This window comes from Solanum tuberosum, unplaced genomic scaffold, assembly GCF_000226075.1.
Source record: "Solanum tuberosum cultivar DM 1-3 516 R44 unplaced genomic scaffold, SolTub_3.0 scf00026, whole genome shotgun sequence".
Classification (NCBI taxonomy): Eukaryota; Viridiplantae; Streptophyta; class Magnoliopsida; order Solanales; family Solanaceae; genus Solanum; species Solanum tuberosum.
Window position 1 is genome coordinate 2067508 of NW_006238952.1, and position 13816 is coordinate 2081323.

General features: G+C 37.1%; 2 protein-coding genes across 3 annotated transcripts in view; both read right to left on the bottom strand.

Annotated features, from left to right (window-relative positions):
• Positions 1–1081: 1081 nt before the first annotated feature.
• LOC102585437 (AP-3 complex subunit delta) lies at positions 1082–4314 on the bottom strand. Its single transcript, XM_006341519.2, has one exon. It carries the CDS (start codon positions 4232–4234, stop codon positions 1322–1324), a length of 2913 nt encoding a protein of 970 aa, XP_006341581.1. The 5' UTR covers positions 4235–4314; the 3' UTR covers positions 1082–1321.
• A 934-nt stretch (positions 4315–5248) lies between these two features.
• LOC102585772 (histidine--tRNA ligase, chloroplastic/mitochondrial) overlaps positions 5249–13816 on the bottom strand; it is a 9009-nt gene continuing 441 nt past the window's right edge. The window contains exons 2-12 of one of the 2 annotated variants that reach the window (XM_006341520.2): positions 13546–13816; positions 13362–13457; positions 11816–11904; positions 11540–11669; positions 10718–10810; positions 9162–9236; positions 8219–8336; positions 7276–7418; positions 6994–7122; positions 5780–5943; positions 5249–5657 (exon numbers count right to left, since the gene is read on the bottom strand). In XM_006341520.2, the coding sequence (XP_006341582.1) occupies positions 5519–5657; positions 5780–5943; positions 6994–7122; positions 7276–7418; positions 8219–8336; positions 9162–9236; positions 10718–10810; positions 11540–11669; positions 11816–11904; positions 13362–13457; positions 13546–13816 (1447 nt within the window). In that variant the 3' untranslated portion in view covers positions 5249–5518. The remainder of the gene's footprint in view (positions 5658–5779; positions 5944–6993; positions 7123–7275; positions 7419–8218; positions 8337–9161; positions 9237–10717; positions 10811–11539; positions 11670–11815; positions 11905–13361; positions 13458–13545) is intronic. The other variant, XM_015306223.1, reaches the window with a different exon arrangement.

Sequence of the window (13816 nt, forward strand, 5' to 3'; positions counted from 1 at the left end):
GGGGTTCTCTGCTTCCAAAAATTCTGTAAGGTGATTCTTTCTACACTAAGATATTTCCTTTTTTTCTTTCAGACTTATGCTGCATCTGTAACTCTTTTCTTTTTTGGTTAAGTAAGACGTCTGTCTGCAGTAACAATAGATTCACACTCATGGATAGAAAACAACAGAAGATGTTTCTCATGCCATCAGAATACAAGTAAACAGCAAAGAATTAAGTCAGTATAACCTCCCTCAATATGCTCAACCACTTCACAGCTGTTACGCAGCCGAAAATCCGAACTGAGGTGGAAGCCCAATATTGACAGCCATACAATTTCAGTAATGTGTCAGTTATGGCAGTACAAAATCCATAGTTGTTTGGAAGGTTAGAATGCAAGAGACCAATCACCTTCCTGATAATAAAAAAAGGGACAACAAATAATTGTTTCAGTTATTTAGAAGGGACTGCTACCCTCATTCCAAAAGGATCGCACTTACACTTCACATGAGCAGAATCTACCTGTTGACGCCTGGCGGTGGAGGTTCTCTACCACGAAGCAAGCCTCACTAGTGATGGGTTTTCTTAATCAAATGGAATATAACTCATTTTCGGAGAGAATGAGTTTTTCTTTGGATTGGCATTTGATGAAGGAACTGGTTTTTTCAGTTATAACACCAATGTACAGCAATCCTACAAGCAGCTCGTTCTTAGGCACAATGTCAAAAGCATATTTCGCCTAAATCTTTCAACCTGTGCATATTTTTCTGATTATCATAATCTAACATGTCCATACTCTCTTTTTTTCTGAGTTATTATGAACTCTCACCAAGCATGTATTCGCCTCATGATGAAAAATTCAAAAGCATTATATCTTATCCACCAACTATAGGAGATTACGAATCTTTTAGCTTTTTCCATAGACTATGGATTAGCCCTCTTATATTCTTATCAGCCACTGTATCATTTTTCTTGGGGAATTTATACAGCGACTATAAGCACATTTAATTTTGATTTTGGAAAAGGTCTTGGTGCCTATCTTTTTACCTTTCATCAAACTAGCAAAGAATGTGACTGAGCATGCACACATAGATGAGAGATGAATAGAAAAACAAATAGAAGCAAAGGATCATAACTGGTCAAGGCCTTATAAAGGTTTCCTAGTACAAGTGTTGAGAACTCAAAAATATACCCTTCCCAAAAGAAATTTCACACGGGGAAAATAAAAGGCTGGAGAAAAACCACTTCACCAATTGCAAGTATAATGAGTAACCAAAACAGTAAAAAAAATGTGTAATGTACAGAAGAACTCACCTAAGGCATATTGAACAAATTTTATCATTGCTACAAAAGAAAATCAGGAATAACAGGTGATTGTGCTGCTAATGTTAGAGCCCCGTCTGCCCTTTGTCTGGATTTATGCTTGCCGTGGTGATGGCTAACCTTCTGCTTATCTCCCTCTTCATGTTCATCTCTATCTTTTGCAGTACTTCTATGTTTCTTCTCTTTACCACGAGAATGGCGTTTGCTTCTTCTCAAATTTGCATTGTCTTGTTCAGAATTCTCCATCATTTTAGAATCTTCTTTTGGTCCAGAAGACTTGTCTATATCTAACTTGTCCTTCTGTCTTCTCTTACTTGATGACTTGTCAGACTTCCTAGTTCGTGATGATGATGTTGTTGCTTCATCACCTAAAAGAACATCTCTCACAGCACCAGAGATTAGGTCATCTTTTGACTCTACCTTTTTGGCAGGGATAAAAGGTCCATCCCCATCATCCAGTTTCACTACTACAGGCCTAGGCTTTGCTTGGTTTACCTTTTTCTTAGAGAAGAGAGATTGTTCTGTCAGCTTAATCAGATCATCAGCCTCATCATCAGCATTATCTCCAGTCTTAAGGTCATTAGCAGGTGGGTAATCATCATATACCATCTCCTTTTTCTGTGACTGTAAATAATATAGCCCGTGACGTTTGCGATGCTCAGCAAGAAGAGACGTCGATTCAGTTGATTCAAATTCTTCCTTACTTTGCCGATCCGACATGGTAACGTCATCCTTCTCGGAGGAAATTGATTTTCCAAGGGAGAAAGAAGTGGGTATATGCAACCCAAGGTCACCACATATCGCATCCAGATCATCCAGACTTTGATTAAGCACCATTCCTTCAGGAATAGGCACCCTTTCCTGAGAACTTGCTGAAACTGGACCAAGCTCTTCTGAAAAAGCTTCAGCAATTAGTTTGATCATTTCATGAGTCTTCTTTTGTCCCTTGTCATTGTCTTCTTCCCTTTTCACCAAGAAACCAGGTAATTCTTCTCTTATCAGTTCAACCAAACCAAGGACATTTCTTGACCTCTCCAGTATCTCCACCTCATGGCTTCCTGCTAGTGGCCCCAACGTTATTTCTACGAGATCTAATATGTTAAGTATAGACTCTTCAGTGATTGGCTCTGCCTTTGAGGAAGTCGAGGACAACCACTCATGAGCAACAGACATATCCTCAAAACTCTCTACTGAAACATCCCTAACAGATCGATGTAACATCCTGGGATTCAACCCCCCATCATCTGTGTCACTATCAGCAACTGGTCCAGTTCTTACAAACTGAGAATTCTCCTGTACTCTTCCATGCATCAGATCTGCCACTCCTTGAGAAGCCGAAGAAATAACTCCCTTGGTAGAAATAGAGTAATGCAGATAAAAGGTAAGTACTTTGAATGCAGACTGGATATATACAGCTTTTATTGATGATGGCAATAAACTGGTTCTTGGTTGCAGCAGTGCTTCCACAATTTCTGATGGATTTTTTGAAAATCGAACATACTCCCCTGACACCCAAGCAGCTGCTGATAAAATCCTGTGTACGAAAGGATTGCCAAGCAATGCAGGATCAATAAGCAAATCACGGCCAACTCGAACAAGTTCTGGTCTTGCATCTTTGACTCTCATACCTATATCCACAAGCTGATTCTCTATTTCCTCCCCCTTCTGACAGTGCGGAATTCTCGACATTTCCCCAAGAAGTGATACATACCAATCAAAATCCACAATTATCTCATACACATTTCTTGAACATGTCAACAAGATGCATCCCAGAATCTCATTACAGAACTCTGGGTCGGACTTAAGAGCATAATTAATCAAAACCTTGCAAATATCCACCACATTATCCTCATAAACCATGGATAAAACAAGCTGCAAGGCCTCAAGTTTAATATTTGCATCCGCATCACTTAACGATTTAATCACAAAATCCTTATTCTCCATGACTGCCCACAAATGCTTTGGTGCAACAATGGTAAGTGCTTGCAAACCAAGATACTTGAGATTTGGATCATCTTCATTCAAGAACTCCTTAATCTTCTCAACAGCAAGCCTCACAGCAGAATCATACTCACTGAAACTACTAACAATAGTCCTCACACACTCAAAAGCCAATGACTTCGCACCCGTTTTCTTCAAATGGTCACAAATTGGCTCCACCAGCTTTTTCCCCAACCTCGGCTCCAATGGAGCCAACTTCACAAAAATCTTTAAAACTTTAATCAATAGCCAATTATTCCTAGAATCCGCCAATATCTTATAAAACTCAGGCGCTAAAGGGAGATAAGATTTAGGTTCTTTACAAGCAAGCTCACAAAAAACACCCACAACAGCAGATACAATTGCCGGATCAGAATTCTCCAGATTTTCCACTAATCTCTTAAAACAAACCCTAACCGCATCTGGGTATAACTCAAACAGTCTCAAAATAATAGCAATTGCTTTCTTCCTAGTAGAACCCTTGTTACTATTCAGTAAAGTAAATACCTCGGGAGTTAAATCTCGGGCTAAATCAGGTGTAGAAATGAAATACAAAGCATGAAGAGCGAGGCTTACTTCGTGCGAATTAGGAGATTGAAGGTCCTTACGAAGCTGATGAGTCAGCAGGAGGATGACGTCAGTAGTTGAAGGATCGAATGAAAGCGAAGCGGCGAGATAAGCAATGCGTTTGAAATTGAAAGACTGTGAGGAAGAGAGTTCTATAGCATGAAAAGCAGCCCAAGACATGTCGACTCCATGGATGGAATGCAAGTAAGTGAGTTTCTGAAGAGCATTGGCTTTGGTCTGTTGATCGGTGGACTTGATTTCACGGCGGATCTCGTCGACGGCTTTGGAGATGAAGGATGATTCATCGCCGACGAAGAGACGGAGACCTTTGATTAAGTCTTCTAAAGATCGTTGGAAGAGAGAATCGAGAAGAGAAGAACCGGCCATTACATCAATTTGTTGCTTTGCAGCTGTGAGTCTAGTTGTTGAGGTTCTTTTAGAAAGACGTCATGACTGTGGATTGCTTGAGATTTTAGTTGTTTGGACAAACAAACAAAAAAATATTGCAATTTATGAGTTGTATTTTTGAAAATGTGAATTATAAATTTCATTTCAAAAATGTTGTTTAAAAAATAAATATATATTACGTATAAAATTTGATCAAGCTAAAATATATATTTTGCATAACTTGAAATACTCTTATTAGTGAAACTTTTCGATTAACATCTGGCAAATGAGATAAATTAGTTCAAGAATTCAATCAACATCGGGCAAATGAGATAAATTAATTCAAGAATCGCCACTAGACGTGTGAATTGCATTGTACTCGTTCTATGTTTAGTTGTAAAACAAGTCATTTCGTTGAGGAATTTTGTATTTCTAATACAATACAGGGTCATTTGATTTGCGGATTAAGTTATTTTGGGATTATAATTCTTGTACTAATTTATCACACCTAAGAGTGGGAAATGAATTAAGTTTGGATTTAATTCAGATATCTCATCTCATTCCATAAACCAAACGACAAGGTGTGAATTAAAGAGTACCAACATGGTATAATTAGAGTTTCCACCTATGTTCCCTTCTTACAAACTACAAAGAGTACGCATATTTTTGAATCAAATTAACAAGATTTATGATCTCAATTGGACCTTTAAAAATACCAATATACGAAGGAAATAATAGATAAATCAACCGGAAACTACATGTTTAGGGAGATACATGTAGTGAAATATCTTCACCACATTAAAATGTTAATTTAGTTAATGCAAAGCTTAGTACAAATATTTGTGTATATACTTTGTAGTCTTCTACTATAAAACATAGTTTTGCATCCTACTTTACTTTGGTAGTTCCTCAATTTTTCCCCTAGAAACTCTATGTATATAACTTCTAATTCAGAAAATCTCCCACTTGCCTTAAATTACACAGATTTTGGAATGAGATGTATCCTAAAAAGAGTCAAAAGAATACAGAGGATTTATATATTGAATCCAGTTAGTATTATATTGAGGCCTTAGTTATTTTAATTGATATTACACAGGCAATAAGATTTCAAGCCTGAAATTGGATAAATGGGTTTTCTTTCACCAACATAAGAAAAATATAACAGCAAAATTTAATACCTCATTGCTTTGCCATCACTAAAAAATACCCAGCTAAATAAACAACTTAGAATCATTATAAAAAGAATGGCAAAAAAGCTATTGCATACACCAAGATGCTGTTCAGTTACTCCAGTTCATCCAGTTTTATCTCCAATTGCTCACCTGTTGAAAGAGTCTTAACATTGACCATGCCTTTTTGCCATTCAGCCTTTCCAACCAAAATCAATCTGCGTGCATTTATCCGTGCTGCTCGCTTGAACACCCTTCACAACAAGTAATGGAAAATTGGAAGTATGAGTTTCAAAGTGAAACAGCAAATACATAAAGAAGCTGCAGGGAGCTACATCAACAAAGAAATAGTGAATCTATATAGATCGTAATGTACCACTTAAGTGGCTTGTTCTCCAAAACCAGATCAACACTTTGCCCTTTTTCCCTGAGAATGGTGGCAACTGCAGATGCTGCACCTTGAAGTTCCTGATCCAGTGAGCAGACAATGTTCTCTACTTGGAGGTTAAGTTCTGGTAGGAGTCCCCTCTCCTTGAGTAGCTGAGTATTCCCCAACAGAGAAAGCATAAACAAATACCGTTTAGACCTAAATCTTCTAACAGAAAACATACAGATAACACAAAAAAGTTAGAAAGGGGTCTGTCCCTGCAACCGATGGTGGTTCTCAAATTGAAATTATGCAATAGAGCTATAAAATATTACTGCAGCATTTCACAGATATCAAAATGGAAGGAGGAAGCTTGCTCGTAGAAGAAAAAGAAGAGTTCTAAAGTACACAAAATACTGACTACGACTAGTGGCAGCTAGCAACAACCCGCCACCCCCCACCCCACCCCACTCCTTCCCCTTTTATCCTGTAAGTAAAAAGGATCAAAGTAAAATCTCAAAAATGACAAGCTCAAAGATCTTTAGGTGTTCTCCTTTATATTGTACTCTAGTGATTCATAGTGAAAATCTACCATGAGCTCACAAACATTTTCTAAATCTTATGCAAAGAAAACTTGTTCCCTTTGCTGACACCTTTCAATATCAAATCTGCTAACATACTCGATACTCCATCTTTATCAGCAAGACTTATCCCAGGAGAAACTCATCTTACTGAAAGCAACTATTCTGTGAAATAAAAGGTTATAGATCTCAGGGAAACAAGCAAAGTTGAGAAGACTGCCTTGGTTGGAGCCCTTAGTGCAATCACGGAATTTCAGATAAAGTAGTGGTGGTTGTCATTTGCTGCATGTTTGCGTGCACAAGGGGATCTATTTCATGCCCTATGCCTACAAGTGCTACTATATGCAGGTCACCGATACAGGCATGGAGAAAACAGAATCTGTGATGTTCAAAGATTCATAAATTTCACAAGAACCAAAAACTTGAATTGGATGGAAAACTGAGAATAGTAGTGTTTGGAAGCAAAACAGACAAAAGAGGTCCATCTCGACAATGTACATAAAATTAATGTGAACTTCCACCTAAGTTCAAAGTAGAAGTATTTCATGCTTCACAGATCATCAAATGGAAAAAAAACGAACTTTTTATCTCTAACATCCAGTGAAAGAAAAAAAAGGACTGGAAACAGGAAGTTCTACTCACTTCTACTATCACAGCATCACCAAATCCAAATCCACAAGCTGGAAGATCATCGCCTCCAAAGGTAGATAATAGCCGATCATACCGTCCACCACCACAGATAGCCCGGAGCTTTCCTTCACGATCAAATCCCTGCAGGAAACTGTAATTACTCAATGAAGTGGAAGAGATACCCATTTACGAGCAAACAGTTTTTCAGTAAGACAAATCCAACAAGCAGTTAACCAATTCCAAGTCTTCTTGCACAAAGTTCAGAATACTATCAAAAATAATCTCGAGTCTAACCTCAAACACAATCCCAGTGTAATAGGCCAAACCACGGACAATTGATGCATCAAACTGAAGCCACTCTGAATAGCCATACTTCTCAGCAAGTGAAAATAGTTGCTTCAAATCAGATAGTGCTTCTCCTGAGGCCCCAAGTTTCTCTGCACAAACAAAAAGGTATAAAAACCAAGACCAGAAACCTCTAAGCTATAATATTTACTTATACATCAGTATAGGATTTCAACTGTTCCGTTTCGAACGCAGGTAGAAATACAATATTCATCTGGAAAATTCACATAAGTTCAAGAAGGGGATATCTTAGAAGTTCTATCACTTTATATTCTCGTTAACAATCTACAGCTAGACTAGCCAAAGCTCTGGTGCAATTTATACAACAGTCATGGATCCACTTCCTGGGTACTTAACTGGTTCTGGCAAAGAGGAAACTTCCATGAAATAAAACCTTTTTTTACATGATATAAAACTTCCAAACTGAATAAATTATGGTACATACAAAGGGGTATTTTGGACGATGCATAACGCTTTCAACCCCAATTATCTTTTGAATTTTTTTTTATGACAAGGGAAACCTGCAGCCGCTACCCTTTGGGTGCGCACAGGGTAAAAAGTATTTAATAATCAAACAATATGAAAATCTCAAGTCTGAAAATTTTATTTTTGATAGGAAATGCCAACATAAGCTGCTACTGAATCTTTACTCATCCAGAAATATTATGCACCCTCCAACAGCTAATTTAATATTTTCTACTGTACAATTCAGGTAATATACAAGGTCAATCTAACTTGTCCGCAATCATCTACATTAACTAGTGGACATGTATGGATGAAGGGAATAATAACATAACAAGTGAAGAAATAAATTCCAAGAGATACTTCTTGAGCAACAAATAGAAGAAGACCATAGGTAAACCTTAGTGAAGTAAATGCTGTAACGGCCAACCTTCTAACTTTGCCAAAGACTTCAGTGACAGAACTTGCAATAGGTCTTCAATAGCTACCTCTGACATATCAGCAGACAACAGATCTTTCCTGATATCATCCATTGGAATCTTTCCGATCTATTCAGCCAAGAGGGTAACAGGAGTTGATTAGAACAAGAAGACTGAAATGTACAGTAGTAGATACGTAAATCAACTATATTATAAACAACTGGCTGATCATTAACTGGCCCTCACCACGGTCACCAAAAATAAAAAATAAAAAGATTGAGCTCCTAGCAGAAATGACAATGCTAGGTTCCTTTTAGAAGTAAAAAATGCAAGACTTCTTTAAGATGTAATGCTAAAAGGGTACCTTTGAAAGTAAGGGATAGCCTAGGGGAAATGACACCACCTCCAACCTTAAGGCTGGTAGTTCGTATCACCAAGAGGGAAAAGTGGAAAACAGAGCCACTTTTGACTCCAGGTCGAGGGGTTTGTGATTGGGCTTATCATGTGGGAAAAACAACTCTGATATAAATAAATTGCACTTTTAATTGAAGATCCTGAAGAGCAAACTTCTGACTATTGGAATGAAATAGGTCTGAATAAAGTGAAATAGAGGATTAATACAACCGGACTCAACTAACTTGTGATTAAATGTCTATCTGTATCATATCAAAAATAAAACAGAAGTAGACAAGCAGAAAAGAATTTCATGCAGGATCGTGACATCAAGTTGCCAAACATATTCCACTACCTCAGAATAGACAGTAGTCTTTTTAAAAAGTAAGAATAAGGCATAATATGATTAGAAAATCCATAACCATCTCACACTTAATGCCAAAGAAACAGTTATCCAACTGAAAATGAACAGATGCAATCAAGTAACCAGTGTGTTCTATTTTTACCTTTTTGGAATACTATAATCAAACAATAAGAATTGAATTACATTATCAAACTGACCTTGTCTATAATGATGCAAACTCTACCAAACATATTTTCTGGGACAGAATAGCACCTCAATACTTCTTGCAAGACCTATCAAATAGCACATGATACTTTCAATACAGAGAAACAGATCAAAATCACATTGAGTTGTTTAAGCTGAAACAGCACCATAAATGACATCCTTAAGAAGAAGAAATCGTATAACAGGCATAACTCAAACTTATTTCCAAGGAGATTTGCCTAACTTCCGTCATACAAGAAAATTCGTTAACTTACTGAAGGTAGTTAGGCCTCATGTAATGCTTGTCAAAAGGGAAAAGAAGAAGCCACCTAAATTCCTTACGAGTTACGACATTTGCAAGCCTCATTCACACACCTACTTGTAGCTCCCATTTGTCAGGCTGATGCTCAGCTAAACAACATCATAGTGTTATTGATTGATTAAAAGAAATAGTATTTCGCATTTGTCTGGGACGATATCATCAATATAAAGACCAAGTTACTAGTAAAACATGAAATTATTATCTAACATGATAATAATCTACTATGAACTGGGCTTCTTTTAAACTTTCGAATAGGTTCCGAAAATTTTTAACAAGATAATAGCTACTTTCTTATTTCAGTTTATGGATGTTGAAGAATTAAGTAAAAAAAGTAGGCCCGGTAACAGGTTAAGCTTTGGTTATAGATGAGATGGACATACACTTCAACATTGTATCAAATTTAAACTCATCTCAATTCCTGGTATATCGTTTAGCCAATGTTGGCCCCCATGTTACATTGTCCATGCTTGTCTTGGGCGTGAGGTGATCTTAAATGTCCCACATTGGTTGAGCGATGGGTTTATCTCCTTATATGATTTTGGATAATCCTCACCTCATAAGCTAGCTTTTGGAATTGAATTAAGAGCGGCATTAACCCTAAACTTTAAGAACACACAAAGAAATCATGCAACACAACTTATTAACATCATTAGGAACCACCCCTTCTTCAATGTGTATTGATATAGCTTCTCAAATGTAAAATCACTAGTATCCCCTATATATTACCATGCATATTGAGGTCACAAAGGTCCATTTCTTCATAATGGGCATCACAAGTATCCCTTTTTTGCACAACCTATCAAGTAACTATTACTGTCTATTTGTGTTCTGATTTAATTTGTATACTATGGAGGTAGTAGAAAAGAATGTGATTGAAGTAACGGTTTACAAGCTGGTTGATCAAGTGAAACATGCCATGCTTCAACCTAAGTTTCTAACGATTCATTATTATAATAAAATTGTTTTTTTAAAGTAATATGATAATAAAATTGTGGCAGTAGTATAAATACTGCATTAGTAGCATAAATTTTGGTATGTCACTAAGTAGAAAGTGGGTTTTGTAAATTGAGAAGAAATGACAATAGCATACGATGAATCTCCGATTCTACGATATTGACACGAAACAACATTTAAATCATGTGTTCTTTCGAAACATATCTTTTCTGGTAACTGAGATGCAAACAAGTAGCAAGAACACAATTGAGATTGTTCTGGTGAATGATAAGGAAAAAAAGCATAAGCACACACCTTTCTACTAGAGACCTTAAACCCAACATCTGATGCTGTGAGGCCTATGCGCTTGAAGAAGGTAATAATTGAAGATATCAGCTCTGCTTCACCCTTAAAGAAAGAGGAATTACAAATAAATTGGGTGAGTGAAAATGTGAAATTACCATCTAAACCATTGTATTATATATTTGAAGCTTCAGCAGCAAGAAAACATCTTTCTCTGGAAAAGCTCAGAACTTACATGCAACATATGGAAGAGGGAAAGAATACTCAAATGAGTGCTAAGCATACAAGTTATGTTCAATCTAACATGAAGGTTACAATCAGTGAGTAAAATAACCTATTCAGAAATCAAGCTATGTCCACAACTAATGACTTAGGACTTCAATTTCAGACATGAGAAGATTTTGATCCAAGAATCAGAACTAGTCATTCCTTTTGCCAAGAAATATTATCACGTCTAACCCAAAAATTTACCAAGCATTTTTACTTAGAAAATCTAATCCTAACATATCTTCAGACTGATTGAGATGTAGTTGACTCGGTCTAATAGGGGTATTTTCTATAGAAGTTGCTACATGTAAACAGACAAGTACAATAAACTGTGGTGTAAAGGCATGTTTGCACCATCTCGACTAATTCCTAGGGGTTAATTCTGTCTACCAAGGCTTTGGACGATAGGAAGAAATCACCTAGTAGTTTTGCCTCCGCTGGAATTTGAACAGGAAACCTCATGGTTCTCAACTCATTCCATTGACCACTAAGGTCGCGCACTAGGGTTCTTTTCAAATGATTTATTACAGTACCAAGGATCAACCAAATATATAGAGCTTAACCTACCGTTACATCGGGTACACCAATTATATCCATATTCCATTGGTAATGTTCACGACGTCTTCCCCTGGTCATTCTCTCATAACGCCAGCATTGTCCAATAGCAAACCATTTCAATGGAAGAGATACAGATTTTCTGGACAGAAAAAAATGTGCAGATCAAAATGTGGCATCCCCGCCTGGATACAAAAGTGTAATAGCATATAAATGAATTGTGAACGTTGAGAAGTCGCTGAAGAATCATGACATTCTATATGCAAGTAAAATTAATTAGATATTCACCCTTTCTGTATCACAAGTCTTGCCAGAGAAGGAGTCAGCTCAGGCCTCAATGCAACTCGACGGTTTCCACGGTCTTCAAAACAGTAAAGCTGCAATATAGAAAGAGAACAAAAAATATTATTGTTCACGTTACCTTCCCAAAAAATTCATTGTTCATTACATTTCAGTTTCTTTCTTTGCAATGCTTAAGACAACATAACAAGTCTAGCCTACCTAGCTCAACGATAAGCAGAGTAGTCAAAAAAGAAAAAGGTCAAATCAGCTAGGTCTTCAAACGCACAGCAGCATTAAGGGGGATCTAACAAAGTATAGCGCTAATTAAGAAAAATAAGTGTATATGAGTTTAACTTATACACACCGACAATGATTTGTTGTTGGTAGGTTAAGTCATGCTCCCAAAAGTAGTTGAAATGTAGGGACAAGGGTCTGAAAAATACTCCAACTTTGGTCGAAATTGCTGTTACGATACCAAACTTTATGGGGGACCTTTTACCCCATTGCACTATTTAATAGTGTATTTTAAAGATATATATGTGCCCACGTGGACACGTTACTATTCATAATTATGCAATATTTATGATGTCCACGTGGACACATATATATCTTTAAAATACAATATTAAATAGTGTAGAGGGGTAAAAGGTCCTTTCCAAAAGTTCGGTATCGTAACAGCAATTTCGGCCAAAGTTCGAATATATTTCAGACATTTTTCCCTGAAATGTATGAAGCAGTGATTTGTGCAATACTTCAAATACTTGTAGATGGGAAACTTTTCCATCTCGAAAACGGGATTGTTGAAGTGGGATAAAAAAGAAATAGTATCAAGTAATCTCAACCATGAGTTGTGATTAAGATTTCAAATAGTCTATCACCTATTACCCTCATTTAGGTATTCACACCTGCACTCTCAAGGAACGGTTGGTAAGAGAAAATTGGAAAATACATCTTTTGTAGAAAAAAATGCCCATTTACGACAGCACTTCAGAGAAGAAATACCAGTTAGGAACCAAATCATTTCATGTAATTATTCTGAGTCTTCTATCTGAAACATGATTTTATCCCTATCAGATCCACTCACAAAACTTAGCAAGTGATTTGGGGTAACTTGAGAGGAAGTTTATAGAAAATTGTTATAGCGTACTGTTTAAAAGTTTGAGTTCAAATTGATAGTTTTCTTCTTATTTGGATAGAAATAAAGTAACGAAAATAGAAAAGAATGCAAGTCTCTGGTTCCCAGATACAAAGGTGTCTTACAAGAACAGCAAATTAGAACTAAAATCAGCTTATAGATTCCTCATGCCAAACCATAATGCGAGCAAACCAACTACTAATATTTTTCTTGATAAACAAAAGAAAAATGAAGCAGAGCAAAATAAATGGAGTAACACTTTTTATGTAGAACAAATCATATCATGCACCGACTACAATTAATATTAGCTAGTTTGATCCAGCAAAATCAGCACGCCCCTCGTCATAATTTAGCTCACAATCCAAGGTCTCCTAGCATTTACCAATTCACAAGACAACAAAATCACCAGTTACAAACCTGGTCTCTAATTTCCTCCCCAGCCTTCCTAATATAAAGAGCCTCCGACTCTAGCACAGGAAAATCAACCTCTTCAAAACCGAATTGCTGAGATACCTGAAATATGTAAAAACAAATTAGCAAATGTACAAGGGCGGCAGCAGCAACAACAACAGCAGACAATGTAATCAATTTATACATATACCTCTCTAAAGTGATGGAAGAGCCAATTGCGGAGGCGCATGTCTTCAGGGGGGAAATCTCGGGTACCTTTAGGAGGATTGACGTCGATTTTCTGAGCAGTATCGTGTTCAACTGGAGGCGAAGTCGCTGAACCGGACCGTCCGGTTCGAACATTCTGGTTCGCCGATGATTCAATGGGTACTGAGGAGGAAGAAGTAGAGTAAGCTCTGAGAGTAGTGCGTGAAGCTGAAAAGAGAGAGACGTTAAGGTGGTGGCGGCTGAGTGTGAGAACC

Excerpts from the sequence above, each read along its gene's own strand:
- LOC102585437 (XM_006341519.2), bottom strand. The coding sequence starts at position 4,234 with ATGGCCGGTTCTTCTCTTCTCGATTCTCTCTTCCAACGATCTTTAGAA.